Below are 17,848 nucleotides of genomic sequence, written 5' to 3' on the forward strand. Positions count from 1 at the left end.
TTTCAGTTCCTCTTTTCCCCTCAGGTTCATTCATTCATTTAAGCAATTAAGAATCATTGAAGACAATATATAGGCATTTTCAGCAGAAATTATTTGTGGTGTTTATTGACATCAACCTACTAGGTACAAACGTGATAGAGGAAGATAGAAATTCAGTCATAATGCATACTTTAATTTGGCACATCTTAACACAACAATGAGACACTGGTCAATTATCTCTCTCACTTCCCTCAATTTGACTCCAAAACAGATGACAGAGCAGTTATACACAACTCTATTCAAGGAAACATTCCCCATCCCTTTGAAGCCTTAGGGCCATTTCCTTCTATGGAGCACAAAAACACTTTATCAACAACCATTTTCACCCTTCCTAGAAAGATTTCCTATTCTCTGTGTAATGACAGAAATCTCCTTTAACTGGTCTACCTCTTTCCTAACGTAGAGTTGAAAAAAAGTGTTAGAGAAATGTGCTCATAAGAGAAGATTTTGGAGATCCATAAAAATGGCCTTCCAGTTTGGGAAAGATTCTTAGATTGAAGTCAAGAATTTATTTTGTTATACTTTGTCCAAGAGTCCAGAAATAAGAACAATGGGAAGATGTTGAAGAGAGGCATATTTAGGCTTGAGAGAAGGAACAACTACCTAATTACTGGTGTTCAAACAATGATGGAATGCTTTCAGGGATATAAAAACAAGGGGTAAAAGACAAAGGGTGATTCAGAAATAAAGAAAATATTGGGTAGTCTTAAATGGAAATGTCATTAATTTTTTCTGTCTGAATTAAGAGATTTAAACTAAAGAATGCCACTGACTAACTTTTTATCACTTTCTCATCAGGAAAAACAATAAGGAAATAAATAGGGGCTAGTAATAGCAACTAATTAGCCCTGGGGTATAAAAGAGGCTCACCAGGCCAGGAGACTTTCATACTCAAGTAACTCACTCACCTGGAAACCAACCCAGAAGCTCAACCTACCAACACCATGGTCAGTTCCTGTTGTGGCTCCACCTGTTGTGGTCCAAGCTGTGGCTCTGGCTGCTGCAACCCATGCTGCTGCCGCCCCAGCTCCTGTATTACTAGCTGCTGCCAGCCCTGCTGCCGCCCCAGCTGCTGTATTACTAGCTGCTGCCAGCCCTGCTGCCGCCCCAGCTGCTGTATTACTAGCTGCTGCCGCCCCAGCTGCTGTATTTCTAGCTGCTGCCAGCCCTGCTGCCGCCCCAGCTGTTGCCAACCCTGCTGCCGCCCCACCTGCTGTATTTCTAGCTGTTGCCAGCCCTGCTGCTGCCGCCCCAGCTGCTGCGGGTCTAGCTGTTGCCAACCCTGCTGCTGCCGCCCTACCTGCTGCACATCTAGCTGTTGTCAACCCTGCTGCCGCCCCACCTGCTGCTACATCACCTGCTGCAGAACCAACTGCTGCAGACCAGCCTGCTGTGGGTCTTCTTGCTGCTGAGCTCTCACACCTCTGTGCAGTTGCCCACCATTCCCACCTAATGTCAGCCACCACCTTCCTTCTTCCTTCTTGCTTGAGGGCAAGGAGAGCTTTTGTGGCAATCCTTTAGGAAGCATCCAGCACCTTGATATCAGCAATAATTACCTTTCTGTTTGTCCCCTTGTCCTGCATGAACTCCAAAGTTTTATCTCATTGAACTCCAACCACTAAAACTCTTACAGATTCTCCTCAACCCTCAGTATCTTCCTTCCTCAACTATGGTCACAAAACTTGGCTCTTTAACAAGAACATTCTCTGTCATGTTTAGCTCACACCAAGACTTAAATACAAAGATCCCCAAGATGTCTCTTGCCCAGATTTCCTGTCATAACCATTTGCTCCTGTCTTAATGTTTTTCGTATTCCAAATAAATTCTCCTTGCAATTAAACAAATTCCATTCCTTGGTTAATTCTTTCTTCTTATTTGTTCTTGTTCAGTGCTTCACATGTATCATAGATATGGTATTTCTTGCCTTCTGAATTGTTGAGGGTGGCAGGGAGGGTGGGAGATAATTTGGAATTAGTATTAAAAACTAAAATAATATAACAATTTACCAAGAAAATTAAAAGGGAAAAACTGATGCCCTCTTGAGCATGATGCGTTCTTTCAAAATTCCTTCTACCAGTCAGAAACCTTTGCTTGATGGATTATTGAGCTCACCTGATTGAATTCTTCCATACTAAAGAGAACCAAGCATATATACATTATGTGCCTTGTAATGACGTCAGACTTGACAACTGTTTTATGAAGTGAGAAGACACAACTCACCATATTCTAAGAATGGAAAGTAATTTATTTCAGGAAACACAAAAGTTAAACATTATGTGGCAAAGTCATAATATGGATGAATTCAGATTAAATATTTTCTGTTTCATATTTTCTTGTATTAGTGTTTGATTTATGAAATGTTGGGAAGAAATATTCTTTTTCATTTCTTCTCTGAAAGAACATTGTTGTAACATTTTATTTTTTATTTTCATCTTTATTTTGAATATTTTCCAATATTTACATATTTCATGTTCTTTCCCTCTCCCCAAGTCCTCCTACCCCCTCCTTAGCCAATGCACAATTCCACTGGGTTCTACATTTATCATTGATTAAGTCCTAATTCTGAATTATTGATAGTTGGGCTAGAGTTATCATTTAGTGTCTTCATCCCCAATAATATCCCCATCAGCACATGTGTTCAAGCAGTTGTTTTACCTCTGTCTTTCTCCTCCCACAGTTCTTCCGCTGAATGTGGCTAGTTTTCTTTCTCGTAAGTACCTCAGCCTTGCTCTGGATCCTTGCATTGCCGCTAGTATAAAAGTCCGTTATTTTTTTATTGTGCCACAGTGTATCAGTCTCTGTGTACAATGTTATCCTGGATCTGTTCCTTTCACTCTGCATCAGTTCCTCGAGGTCATTTCAGTTCACATGGAATTCCACCAGTTCTTTATTGCTTTGAGCACAATAGTATTCCATCACAAACAGATACCAAAATTTGTTCAGCCATTCCCCAATTGAAGGACATTCTCTTATTTTCCAATTTTTTGCCACCACAAAGAGCGTGGCTATAAATATTTTTGTGCAAGTCTTTTCCATTATTATCTAGTGCTATGGCTGCCTCAAGAGGAAGATAGTCTTTTAAAGCCCTTTCAGCATAGTTCTAAATTGCATTCCAGAATGGTTGGATCAATTCACAACTCCACCAAAAATGCATTAATGTCCCAATTTTGCCACATCCCCTCCAAATTCATTACTCTCCCTTTTGTCATTTTAGCCAATCTGCTAGGTGTGAGGTGATACCTCCAAGTTGTTTTGATTTGCATTTCTCTAATTATAAGAGATTTAGAACTCTTCTCATGTGCTTATTGGTAGTTTTGATTTTTTTTATCTGAGAATTGCCTATTCATGTCCCTTGCCCATTTATCGATTGGGAGATGGCTTGATTTTTTGTACAACTGATTTAGCTCCTTGTATATTTGAGTTATTAGACTTTGTCTGACTCTTTTGTTTTAAAGATGTTTTCCCAATTTGTTGCTTCCATTCTAATTTTGGTACCATAGGTTTTGTTTGTACAAAAACTTTTTAGTTTAATGTAATCAGAATTATTTATTTTACTTTTTTGTAATTTTTTCCAGCTCTTCCTTGGTTTTAAAATCCTTCCCTTCCGAGAGATCTGACATGTATACTATTCTGTGCTCACCTAATTTGCTTATAGTTTCCTTCTTTATATTCAAGTCATTCACACATTCTGAATTTATCTTGGTATAGGATGTGAGATGTTGATCTAGGCCCAATCTCTCCTATATTGTTTTCCAATTTTCCCAGCAGTTTTTGTCAAATAGTGGGGTTTTGTCCCAAAAACTGGGTTCCTTGGGTTTATCTTAGACTGTCTTGCTGTGGTCACTTACCCCTAGTCTATTTCACCGATTCTCCTTTCTGTCTACTCACCAGTACCATATCATTTTGATTACTACAGCTTTATGGTACAGTTTAAGATCTGGTACTGCTATGCCCCCTTCCTTCATATTTTTTTTTCCATTATTTCCCTTGATATTCTTGGTCTTTTGTTCTTCCAAATGAACTTTTTTATACCTTTTTTTCTAATTCAGTAAAAAAGTTATTTGGTAGTTTGATAGGTATAGCACTAAATAAGTAAATTTATTTGAGTAGGATGGTCATTTTTATTATGTTAGCTCATCCTATCCATGAGCACTCAATGTTTTTGAATTGTTTAGATCTAGTTTTAATTGTGTGGAAAGGGTTTCGTAGTTGCATTCCTACAATTTCTGTGTTTGTCTTGGCAGATAGATTCCTAAGTATTTTATATTGTCTAGGGTGATTTGGGGTAGAATTTCTCTTTCTAGCTCTTGCTGCTGCAATGCTGATGATTTATGTGCATTTATTTTGTATCCTTCAACTTTGCTAAAGATGTTGATTATTTCCACTAACTTTTTAGTTGATTCTCTAGGATTTTTTAAGTAGACCATCATATTATCTGCAAAGAGTGATAGCTTGATCTCCTCATTACCTATTTTAACACCTTCAATTTCTTTTTCTTTAATTGCTACAGCTAGTGTTTCCAGTACAATGTTAAATAATAGAAGTGACAAAGGGCATCCTTGTTTAAGACCTGATCTCACTGGGAAGGCTTCTAATTTATCCCTATTGCAGATGATGTTTGTTGATGGTTTTAGGTATATAACATTTATTATTTTTAGGAAAGGCCCTTCAATTCCTATACTTTCTAGTATTTTCTGTAGTGTTGTGTTGTATTTTGTCAAAGGCTTTTCCAGCATCTATTGAGATAATCATATGGTTTTTGTTGGTTTGCTTGTTGATATGGTCAATTATATGAATGGTTTTCCTGATGTTGAACCATCCTTGCATTCCTGGTATAAATCCCACCTGATCATAATGAATAACCCTCGTGATCACTTGCTTGAATCTTTTTGCTAGTATTCTGTTTAAGGTTTTTGCATCTATGTTCATTAAGGAGATTGTTCTGTAGTTTTCTTTCTCTGTTTTTGATCTACCTGGCTTTGGGATCAGGACCGTATTTGTGTAATAAAAGGAATTTGGTAGAATTTCTTTGCTTATTATGTCAAATAGTTTGTATGGTATTGGAATTAGTTGTTCTTTGAAGGTTTGATAGAATTCACTTGTGAATCCATCTGGTCCTGGGGATTTTTTCTTAGGGAGTTGTTTGGTGGCTTGATCAATTTCTTTATCTGATATGGGATTATTTAAGTATTCTATTTCTTTTGCTTTTAACCTAGGCAATTTATAATTTTTTGTAAATATTCATCCATATCACCTAGATTGCTATATTTATTGCCATATAATTGGGCAAGATAGTTTTTAATGATTGCCTTATTTCTTCTTCATTAGAGGTGAGGTCTCCCTTTTCATCTTTGGTACTGATGATTTGGTTTTCTTCTTTCCTTTTTTAATTAGATTGACCAATTAGATTTGCAATTTTATTTGTTTTTTAAATATCATCTTCTAGTCTTATTTATTAGTTCAATAGTTCTTTTACTTTCAATTTTATTTAATTTCTCCTTTAATTTTTATAATCTCTAATTTAGTCTTTAACTGGGGATTTTTACGTTGTTCCCTTTCTAGTTTTTTGATTTCCACGCCCAGTTAATTTGTCTTTGCCCTCTCTAATTTGTTAATATATGCACTCAAGGATATAAATTTCCCCCTGTGTACTGCGTTAGCTGCATCCCACAGAATTTAGTAGGGTGTCTCATCATTGTCATTCTCTTCAATGACATTATGGATTGTTTCTATGATTTGATCTTAAACTAACTGGTTTTGGAGAATCATATTATTTAATTTCCAATTAGTTTTTGATTTGCCTGTCCAAGTGCCCTTACTGATTATTATTTTTATTGTATTATGATCTGAAAATGTTACATTTATTATTTATGCTCTTTTTGCATTTGTTTTCCATGTTTGTTGTAACATTTTGAAATCAAGTAGAGGTCTCAAACCTAGTAGAATTTGTTCCCTTTTTATTCACCATATTCAAGATTGATTGATAATCCATGTGTGAAAGAAAGGGTATAGGGAGCATAACATAGAAAAGATCCCACTTATGAAAAAAATAAACTTAATTTTCCAACCCTGTCTCATTGTAAATTGGAGTCAATATGTTACCCATGGGCAGATAATTTCATAGATTAATAGAAATATGTGTGTTTCTAGAAAGTGAAACATCGTAGCCTGATCATATGTAATAGAATCTGCTAACTATATCAATGTAATGATGCAGGACAATTTTGATGGACTTGTGAGGAAAAAAAAATATCCAAATTGAAAGAAGGACCTGTGGGAGGAGAAATAGCACAAAAGCATATGATTTATCATTTGTTTATATGGATATATGTTTGAGGTTTTGATTTTAAAAGATTACTCTTTTACAAAAATGAACAATATTGAAATAGGTATTGAGTGATAATATATGTAAAACCCAGTAGAATTGATTGTTGGCTCTGGCAGTGGGGAGGGAAGAGGAACGGGAAAGAATATGAATCACGTAAGCAGGGAAAAAAATACTTTAATTAATTAGCAATATAAAAGAAATATGTGTATTACTTACAAAAACTGTAACGCTTAGCAAAATGGTAGAAGGTCTGGGTGCTTAACAGGAGTAGGAGGATCAACAGTAGATTGGGAGACTGTGTGTTAGTAAGTAACTCTAGCAGGTAGTCTGGCAAAAGCTGGACACATGGCAGGTGGGGAAGCAGCAAGGCTGGAAGCAGTTGGGTCTGCAGCACATAGGATGGCAGCAACTGGGGGCACAGGGGTCTTTTCAAAGAAAACCTTGCCATAGCTCAACTCAGAAAAGATGAAACCAAAAGAGAATTTGACCAAGGTTTCAGGGTGTGGATCTTCTAAGTTTGTTTCTAGGACAGAAATTTACTAGAATTTGAAAACCTTCTTGCCCCAAAGGTCATCCTTTGCACTGTGGGCCATCATTAGTCATCTCAATGTTTCATCCAGCTCCTGGACTTCAAAGACTCTGACAAAGAGTATGAGGTAAACAACTTTACTCAATTATGCCTCATGTAAATCCTGCTCACATGCAAGTCAAGACTTCATGCTCATGATTTCATTGGTCCTTTTAAAAGCAAAGGATGAAGAACAACATCTATTCTGAATGTTCAATCTAGTCAACCATGTGGAAACTTGCCAACTATGTTAAAACATATGAATGATCACTGTTTTCTTTATAATTCCATTTCTTAGGTGGGAGACTTTACTTATCTGGGATAAATATACATCTAGAGCAAGAGTAGGTAATTCTTACCCTATAAGCTTCTTAGGATTCCAAAGTTAATTGCATATAACCCATACTATTGTTAAATATTTAGATAAAAGAAAAGTTATTCTCTTCTATAATTAAGAAAGTCTTTCCCAAGTCCCATAGTTAGTAATGGGCAATGTCTCCTCAAATCTATCAATACTGGTGATTATCCACTCCTTGTGACTCTCTAGGGAACAAGTAATATCACCATAGAAAACAATAGAAATCATTGCCAGGTGCTATATCATGCTGAGAAAAAAATATGTGAGTGAAGATACCATTTTTCTTTTTTTAATAGGTCCTAATATTATGAAAAATTCCTATTAGAGACTCCAGAAAAGATAAATGAATTTTTAAGTGTAACTTTAATTAAGAAAACATTATCATACACTAGAGCTAAGGTTTATAGACAATTGCTTAAATTCAAGTTTATAGACAATAAAATATTAATTAAATTAAATAAATTCATTAATTCATTAAAGACAATAAAAAAAGTTTATAGACAATAGCTTAAATACCTTCACTCTTCCTAGCTAAGGAAGATTTTTTTCAAGAGAGACAAGTTATCCGCATACTCAAAGGCTTTTCAATGATCATACATGTCAAATATATGGGTCAAATCATTTAGCATCTCAAAGAGAGGAGAGAGAAAGAAGGAAGATAATTTGGATCTCAATTTCAGAGAGCATATTCAAATTGTTATTACATGTAATTGAGAAATTAAAATAGCTTTAAAATTCTATGCCAGTCTTGAATAAATCTCAATGACCCTACCATCTGGTAATAGCTTTATAGGCCACACCAGAACATTTTCCTTTTAACAACTACCAAAAATAAAAACTATGGAGAAAGAAACTCAGAAGCAATGGGCTAGCCACTTATTGACTGACTTTTCAGCCATTATGACCTTAACATTGCTATTAATGACATTGAAATAGAGGAGAAAAACATAGTTTAGTTGGAAAACGTAGTCTTCAGATATTTCTGAAGAAAGTTCTAATAGAAATTGGTGGAGTGGATTTTATTGTTCTCTCAAAGGAAATAAAATTATCACAAGAGAAATTATGTGAGGCAGTATACTTAAATGAATTTGCCATGAAGGGAAAGATCACTGACAATATTTACCTATGCTAGTATTTCCTATGACACTGATGCCTGCTCTAGCCTTTTTTTTTGGGTATTGTTGAGTCCTGCTTTTTGATTGCTTGATAAATGATGACCAACACTGAAGAAATTTTATAAACTTTGAATATGTCACTTGTTTTCATGGAAAGAGTATAGTTTTTTTCAGGCCTTTTTTCCCCCTCAGGTTCATTCATTCATTTAATCAATACAGAATCACTGAACACAACATACAGACATTTTCAGGAGAAACTATTTGTGGTGTATTTTTGAGATCAACTTACTAATCACAAACATGATAGAGGAAGATAGATAGAAATTCAGTCATAATGCGTACTTTATTTTGGCACATCTTAACACAACAGTGAGACACTGGTCAATTATCTCTCTCACTTCCCTCAATTTGACTCCAAAACAGATGACAGAGCAGTTATATACAACTCTATTCAAGGAAACATTCTCCATCCCTTTGAAGCCTCAGGGCCATTTCCTTTGATGGAGGACAAAAACACTTTATCAACAACCATTTTCACCCTTCCTAGAAAGATTTCCTATTCTCTGTGCAATGACAGACATCTCCCTTAACTGGTCTACCTCTTTCCTAACATAGAGGTGAAAACAAGTGTTAGAGAATGGTGCTCATGAAGAAAAGATTTGGGGGAATACATGAAAATGGCCTTCCAGTTTGGGAAAGATTCTTAGATTGAAATCAAGAATTTATTTTGTTATAATTGGTCCAAGAGGCCAGAAATAAGAACAATGGGGAGATGTTGAAGAGAGGCACATTTAGGCTTGAGAGAAGAAACAACTACCTAATTACTGGTGTCCAAACAATGATAGAATGCTTTCAGGAATATATAAACAAGAGGTAAAAGACAAGGGATGATTCAGAAATAAAGAATACATTGGAAAGTCTTAAATGGAAATGTCTTTATTTTTTCTGTCAGAATTAAGACATTTAAACTAAAGAATGCCACTGACTATATTTTATTATCACTTTCTCATCAGGAAAAACAATAAGGAAATAAATAGGGGCTAGTAATAGCAACTAATTAGCCCTGGGGTATAAAAGAGGCTCACCAGGCCAGGAGACTTTCATACTCAAGTAACTCACTCACCTGGAAACCAACCCAGAAGCTCAACCTACCAACACCATGGTCAGTTCCTGTTGTGGCTCCACCTGTTGTGGTCCAAGTTGTGGCTCTGGCTGCTGCACCCCATGCTGCTGCCGCCCCAGCTGCTGTATTACTAACTGCTGCCGCCCCAGCTGCTGTGGGTCCTGCTGCTGCCAGCCCTGCTGCCGCCCCAGCTGCTGTATTTCTAGCTGCTGCCAACCCTGTTGCTGCCGCCCTACCTGCTGCACATCTAGCTGCTGCCAGCCCTGCTGCCGCCCCAGCTGCTGTATTACTAGCTGCTGCCGCCCCAGCTGCTGCGGGTCTAGCTGTTGCCAACCCTGCTGCCGCCCCACCTGCTGCTACATCACCTGCTGCAGAACCAACTGCTGCAGACCAGCCTGCTGTGGATCTTCTTGCTGCTGAGCTCTCACACCTCTGTGCAATTGCCCACCATTCCCACCTAATGTCAGCCACCACCTTCCTTCTTCCTTCTTGCTTCAGAGAAAGGAGAGCTTTTGTGGCAGTCCTTTAGGAAGCATCCAGCACCTTGATATCAGCAATGATTACCTTTCTGTTTGTCCCCTTCTTCTGCATGGACTCCAAAGTTTTATCTCATTGAACTCCATCCACTAAAACTCTTACAGATTCTCCTCAACCCTCAGTATCTTCCTTCCTCAACTATGGTCACAAAACTTGGCTCTTTAACAAGAACATTCTCTGTCATGTTTTTAGCTCACACCAAGATTTGAATACAAAGATTCCCAAGATGTTTCTTGCCCAGATTTCCTGTCATAACCATTTGCTCCTGTCTTAATGCTTTTCGTATTCCAAATAAATCCTCCTTGCAATTACACAAATCCTGTACCTTGTTTAATTCTTTCCTCTTATTTGTTCTTGTTCAATCCTTCACATGTGTCGCAGGTATGGTATTTCTTGCCTTCTGAATTGTTGAGGATGGGGGCGGGGAATAATTTGGAATTGGTATTAAAAATCAAAATAATGTAACAATTTGCCAAGAAAATTAAAAGGGAAGGACTGATGTAATCTTGAGCATGATGCGTTCTTTCAAAATGCCTTCTGTGAATCAGAAACTTTTGCTAGATGGATCATTGAGCTTATCTAATTGAATTCTTCCACATTAAAGAGAATTGAGCATATCTTCATTATGTGGTTGGAAATGACTTCAGACATGAAAATTGTTTTATGAAATCAGAAGACACAACTCAACGTATTTCAAGAATGAAAAGTAATTATTTTAGGAAACACATAAGCTAAATAGTACATGGCAAAATCATAATATGGATTGAATATTTTCTGTTTCATAGTTTCTTGTATTAGTTTTTGAGTTTTGAAATGCTGGTAAGAAATATTGATTTTCTGATCTTCTCTGAAAGCTCAATGTTGTAACATTTCAATGTCAAATAAAGGTCTCAAACCTAGTAGAATTTGTTCCCTTTTCATTCAACGTATTCAAGATTGATAGATAATCCATGCTTGGAAGAAAGGGAAAGAGAAGGATAACACAAAAATTTCCCACTTATAAAGTCAATGAATTTAATTTTCCAACCTCATCTCATTGTAGATTGGTGTCAACATATTCCCCGGGGCAGATAATCTCATTGATTAATAGAAATTTGTGTATTTCTAGACAGTGAAACATTGTGGCCTGATCCTATGTAATTGCCTTTGCTACTAATAGAAATGCAATCATTCAGGACAACCCTGAAGGACTCATAAGAAAGAACATGATCCACATCTACAGAAAGAACTGTGGGAGTAGAAATGCAGAAGGAAAACACTTGATTTTTCATTATTTACATGAATATACAATTTTAAGTTTTTTTGTTTTTTAAAGATTACTCTTTTATAAAAATGTTAGTATGGAAATTGGTATTGAGTGAAAATACATGTATAACCCAGTGGAATTCCTTGTCAGCTCTTGGAGTGGGGATGGGAAAAGGGAGGGAAAGAACATGAATCATGCAACCAAGGAAAAAGACTTAAATAAATAAATAAACAATAAAAAATATATGTATTTATTAGAAAAACCTTAATTGTTAGTAAAGTGTGAGGAGGTCTGGGTGCTTAACAGGAGGAAGAGCCATAGCAGACTGGATGGTAGTAAGTAGTTCTGTAGCAGGTGGTCTGGCAACAGCTGAATATATGGCACGTAGGGAAGCAGCAAGGCTGGGAACAGCTGGGTCTGCAGTAAGTGGGATGGCAGCAACTGGAGTTATAGCAGGTCTTTTTTTAATTTAATTTAATTTATTAATTAAGAAAATTTTTCCATGGTTGCATGACTCATATTCTTTCCCACCTCTCCTTCCACTCCCCTCCCATAGCCCATGCGCAATTACACTGGGTTTTACATGTGTCATTGATCAAGACCTATTTCCATATTATTGATATTTGCACTAGTGTGATCATTTAGAATCTGCATTCCCAATTATATCCCCATTGACCCATGTGGTCAAGCAGTTGTTTTTCTTCTGTGTTTCTGCTCCCATAGTTCTTTCTCTGGATATGAATAATGTTCTTTCTCATAAGTCCTGCAGAAATGTTTTGGATCATTGAATTCCTGCTAGTAGAGAATTACAATCGATTGTGCCACAGTGTATCAGTCTCTATGTATAAGGTTCTCATGGTTATGTTCCTTTCATTCTGCATCAATTCCTGGAGGTCATTCCAGTTCACGTGGAATTCCTCCAGTTTATTATTCCTTTCAGCACAATAGTATTCCATCACCAACAGATACCACAATTTTCAGCCATTCCCCAATCGAAAGGCACTGTAGGTCTTTTCGAAAAAAATCTGGTCACACCTCAGGTCAGAGCAGATGAAGCCAAATGAGAAGTTGACCATAGTTTCAGTGTGTGGATCTTCTAAATTTGTTTCTAGGACATAAATTTACTGGTATTTGAAAATCTTCTTGCCCCACAGGGCTCTGATTCACCCATTGATCAATGGCTATTAGGAATTCTAGAGAGTTTCCTTGCTATTATTTATCATGATAGAAAAATGAACATCAAATAAAATAATTTATTTTCCTGAAGAGGGAAATTAATGTTTCCTTGATCTTATATGATTCACCATCTTCTCAATAATTTTTTTCTACCACCGTGGATCATTGTTTGTCTTTTCTTTTAGCCTTTACTACTTTTCACCTTCAAATTTTTCATTCTAAGCATGGGGAGTCTTCCCCTGAGGGAATGAGCAAGAAAAAAATAAGAACAGTTCATTCTCAAAGCCAAGAAGGCAGCTGAAGTGAGCACTCTGGAGTAGTTAAGAATTTTGTCAGAAATCAAATATTATCAAAGGTTTTTTTTTGTTTTTTTGTTTTTTTGTTTTTTGCATCATGGACCATCATTAGTCATCTCAACTTTTCCTCCAACCACTGGACTTCAATGACTCTGAAAGAGAGAATGAGGTCAACAGCTTTACTCAATTATGCCTCACTTAAATCCAACTCACATGCATGTCAAGACTTTGCACTCATAATTTCATTGGTCCTCTTCAAAACCAAAGTATGATGAACAACATCTATTCTGAAAAACTTCTCTCCCTGTTCAATTTTTAGTCAACCATGTTGCACCCTGTCAACTATGTTAAAACATAAGATCCATATCCATTTTCTCTATAACATTCTACATCTCAGGAGAGAGAAGTTTATTTGTCCAGGATAGGGATATATTTAGGGAAAGAGTAGCCCTATAAGCTTTCTGAGGTTCCAAAATTAATTGCATAGAGGCCATTGTATTGTACAAAATTTAGATCAAAGAAAAGTTGTTGACTTGTGTAAGTAAGAAATTCTGTTTTCTTCCTAGGTTAGGAATGGACAATGCTTCCTCAAACCTCCCAATCCTAGTGATGATTTTCCACTCCTGGTGACTCTTTAGGGAACAAGTGATATCACCATAGAAAATAGTTGAATAGTTGAAATTATTGCCAGGTACTACATCTTGCTGAGAAATATGTGGTGAAGATGTCATTTTTCTTTTTCTAGTAGGTCCTAATCCTATAAATGATTCATGTTAGAGGCTCCAAAAAAGATAAATGAATTTTAGAAGCGTAATTTTAGTTAAGGAGATAGTATTCTAGAACCTATAGCTAGGATTTTTAGACAACTTAAATCCCTTCACTCTTCCTAGCTAATGTGTAATTAGAAATCTTGAAACCTTGGACCTCATCTCCCAGAATCTTTTTCCTTTTATCCACTTAGCATCCTTACATTTTGCAAATAAGTTAGCTGAAACCCCACCCTCTCTCTCTCTTCTCTTGCAACCATGGCTGGATTAGTTCCCTCTTTACTCTAACTTTTTATTTTCCTTTACTTCAAGTTTTTATTAATAAATCCTATTAAATACAATACTTGGAGATAGTGTACATTAATTTTTTTTTAATTTTTAAACCCTTAACTTCTGTGTATTGACTTATAGGTGGAAGATTGGTAAGGGTAGGAAATGGGTGTCAAGTGACTTGCCCAGGGTCACACAGCTGGGAAGTGTCTGAGGACGGATTTGAACCTAGGACCCTCTGTCTCTAGGCCTGGCTCTCAATCCACTGAGCTACCCAGTTGCCCCCTGTACATTAATTTTTAATCTTACATTTTTGACTACCACTTTGGGATAGAATTCTCATATATTTTTTAAGATAGATTCTCAATAAAGACTGTTAGTTTGCTTGGTGGTGCGGACTCCACCCACACACCATGAGAGCAGAGAGCAGTGTTTGCCTTTTCTATCTGAACTCTGCACTCTCCCAGCCCCACCCAGTTTGCTGGCTCCAACAGCCTGCAACCAGACCAGCTGCTGTGAATGTGCCTTCCACACTGCTTTTTTTCCCATGGAAGGGTGAGATCCCCAATCCCCTTCGCCATCTCCCTTGTAGCCCCCACTTCGGTCTCAAGTGGTAGGCGCTTGAACTCCCAGCTTGCAGCTGGGAGGGCTTTTAGACTCTGAGCAGTACTTTTGTGGCTGACCAGCTCCACAACCTCTTAGCTTCCAAGCAGATACTTTTTTAAAGCTAACCCTAGGTTCCTAGCTGAGAGGATTGCCACTGAGGGTTTTTCATAAAAAAAGGAGTCTCCAGTGGTAACCTCTACACCCTAAAACCCAGCATAACAGGTGGGACAGGTATCAAGTCAGTGGATCTAAAGCCAAATTTTTGGGGGGGTACAGGAAATAAGCCTCTGGTATTTTTTTCCTTTTTTCTCCTGACCCAAAACACCAAGAGAAGCCTTCATTTTATATGCAAATATCCTATTGTTCTTCCCCACAGTTTTGCTCTTAGGGAGGAAGGGGCTGGAGAATACCTTTTCCAAGCCTAATACCTGAAAGATTTCTTTACCTTCCAGTAAGGGTCTTTTTGTTTTCCCTGTAAATAAAATCCATTCAGCTTTTTTTGTTGTTGTTGTTTGAGGAATAATGCTGTTACAAAACATGCTTGAAACTCTGAAAGAACAGTTTGAGTTGGTAGAGATAACAAGTGCAGATTGACTCTTGTCCTGAGGAAGATTAGATTAGTTAGTGATTAAGTACATAGCAGGAAGGAGCTGGAGCTGGGAATTCCAGGTTGGAATGAAGGAGCAGGAAGAGGTGACTTGGCTCTGAGAAGGGACTCCATTGGGGGTTAACACAAACTGTGGGTAGCCCTGGGAGCACTCAGAGTAAAAGGACATCCTGTATCCTGATTTTTCCCCTGGGATCTTGTGTGGCATGGCATCTAGCAAAGAGGGCAAGATCTACAGTGCCAAAGGAAGAAGGAGAAGTTTGAGATCTGGTGGACAGTGTTTCAAGCACTCCCTCACAACCTGGTACCTGAAACCACCTAGACTCCTGGCATCCAGAGATCATCAGTGGATTGCAGTGAGAATCCCAAAGCCACAAAGCCCTTAGCTGTACTCAAGCCTGGCAGGTTCCAGGTCTGAGGCAGTCACCCAGTGACTCCATTCCTTGGGCCCTGTTAGTTTAGATAACTAAGTGTAGGAATAAGTCCTTCCCTTTCCCTGTGGGTTTTTGTCATTAAGGTTTTAGGTTTTAGAGTAGACATTCCTATCCCTCCTTTTAATTGTTCATTATTAAACCAGTTATATCTTGTTACCTTGCCTGTGGGACTCAAAGCCTCTGGCTCAGGAAGGCAGTTGGTCAATGGTCCCTTTTGACAGTTAGGAGCTGCTTGGCTGTTCAAGTCTTCAATGTCCAGGTCTAGTCTCTCATAAATCCCAGAGTGTGTTCCTACAAACCACTTAGTTTATTTATAATATCCCTGGAGACCCCATTACCTTATTTATATTCCCCACACTCTGCTTAATTCTTTTATGGCAGTTTTATTTTCATTGGATATTTCCCATTTTATTTACTTCACATCAAGAATATGCAGGAATAAGCTAGGATGCTTGAATTACAGACCAAACTAGAATATTTTGGCAAAGTTTTGAAAATCTTAAATACTCTCAACATGCAGAATGAAGATTCTGCACAGTGTATATATGAGGAACTCAAGAGGTGTGATCAAAGGAATGCAAAAGGATGATAATATTGGGGAAGGGAAGGAGTCTTAAAGAGATCTAAAAGTTTGTTGTTGTTAACTTTTTGAGTTTTGTTTCCTCTCCATAGTAGAAAAGAAGAATTGGAGAAAAGGACTTTTTAATTTGGCACCTGTATTCTGTCATGCTCATTATATTTTTTTAAACCCTTAACTTCTGTTTATTGGCTCCTTGGTGAAAGTGTGGTAAGGGTGGGCAATGGGGGTCAAGTGACTTGCCCAGGGTCACACAGCTAGGAAGTGTTAGAGGCTGGATTTGAACCTAGGACCTCCTGTCTCTAGGACTGACTCTCAATCCACTGAGCTACCCAGCTGCCCCCAATGCTCATTGTATTTTGCTGATTGTTTGCTTTAAGGTTTATTTTTTAGTTCATATATTAATCTAATCAATATGTTTCTGTTACATTGAATCATTTTAAACTACTGTGTTTTGCCTATTAGATATATTCTGTTACATTATTTTTGTTTGTACCTTTTCCCTATGACTATACTGAAGAACATATCATTGTAAAAGCCCATAAACACCTTACACAAACCCTTTTCAGTGGCAAAACCAAAACTCTTTATGTACACTGGGTTTGTTACCACATCCATTGAGGTTACATGTTGCCTAAATGGTGTTTTGTTCCTTTCTGTCTTTGTTAATTGTCACATAGATGATGGATGGATCCATCAAAACTGGTTACAAACTGTATACAAACTTTGGAGAATCTAATGACAACTAATTTTAAGGGGTCTTCAGAAATGATTTTTACATATCTAGTAGCTTCTGAATGATTTTAATATATATTAAAAATATGTCAAATTAAAGGTAGAGAACAAAACAGAAGTTGCTGCCACAAAAGTTTTATATAAAGCATGAAGCCTAAGAATCTTATGAATGATTTTTAACTCTTCATCTAAATTCTACCCTTCCACCATAAAGAACTAGATTTTTGGTGACATTTTAGACACCAAAAGGTTTTCATCAACAGTACAGAGCTTTGTTTTCTTTGGGCTCCTCTGCCAAATTTTGGAGTGATGGCAGTAATAGACTTTATTAAAAAATATCTCAGCAAAGGTTGAAAGATTTGCTACATCTGCAGAACTTGTGACAAGTATCCATGAGTTATTAGGTTTTTAAATGTCACATAGCAAGTGGCTATATAGAGACTCATGGAAATCCTATATAATAGTAGGTTGGTTTGCTATTGTCATTAACTGAGCTATTGTGAATTTTGGGAATTTTGGTACTTTTTTTGAATGTGCATTATCTACTGTACTACTGATTTATAAAGCCATTACTTTGTGAAAATCATTTGCACTCACACAGTGTTCATGGACAAGTTAAAAAGGAAATGTGTGGATCTCATTTTGGAGTAAGAAACCTTTTTATTCTACCTCTCATTGGTTGACAGAATGTGTCACTGATTGCAAGCTATATGTTTTTATTTTAAAACATCTTTATTATCATTTTTCCTTGTATGTGCAATATAGTATGAGTTTTCTTTTTTCTCTCATTTTTTGCAATATTAAAAAGTTTTTTGAATTTTGCGCTAGGGTAAGTTTTAAAATGTACATTAACCCTAATGTCAATGCATACCGAAAAAGCTTTAGACTATAGAAATAATGCCATTCATTGTTTAAAATTTATGAGACTTTCCTTAATGATTCTATCTGATTCTAGGAGAAGGGAATACAAAAAGAGCCACAACAAGTACCATAGAAGCACAAAGCTAAACTGCATAGTACCTATAGAGCACAAGGTCAAAGAAACCAACCAATCCCAGTACAATTG

General features: G+C 37.0%; 2 protein-coding genes across 2 annotated transcripts; both read left to right on the top strand.

Annotated features, from left to right (window-relative positions):
- The first annotated feature begins 953 nt into the window (after positions 1-953).
- LOC123244186 (keratin-associated protein 9-1-like) lies at positions 954-1,451 on the top strand. Its single transcript, XM_044672509.1, has one exon. The coding sequence runs from the start codon at positions 984-986 to the stop codon at positions 1,449-1,451; it is 468 nt and encodes a 155-aa protein (XP_044528444.1). The 5' UTR covers positions 954-983.
- Positions 1,452-9,567: 8,116 nt separating this feature from the next.
- On the top strand, positions 9,568-9,951 carry LOC123244183 (keratin-associated protein 4-12-like). Its single transcript, XM_044672506.1, has one exon. The coding sequence runs from the start codon at positions 9,568-9,570 to the stop codon at positions 9,949-9,951; it is 384 nt and encodes a 127-aa protein (XP_044528441.1).
- Positions 9,952-17,848: the final 7,897 nt, after the last annotated feature.

Source organism: Gracilinanus agilis, chromosome 4, assembly GCF_016433145.1.
Source record: "Gracilinanus agilis isolate LMUSP501 chromosome 4, AgileGrace, whole genome shotgun sequence".
NCBI classification, from domain to species: domain Eukaryota; kingdom Metazoa; phylum Chordata; class Mammalia; order Didelphimorphia; family Didelphidae; genus Gracilinanus; species Gracilinanus agilis.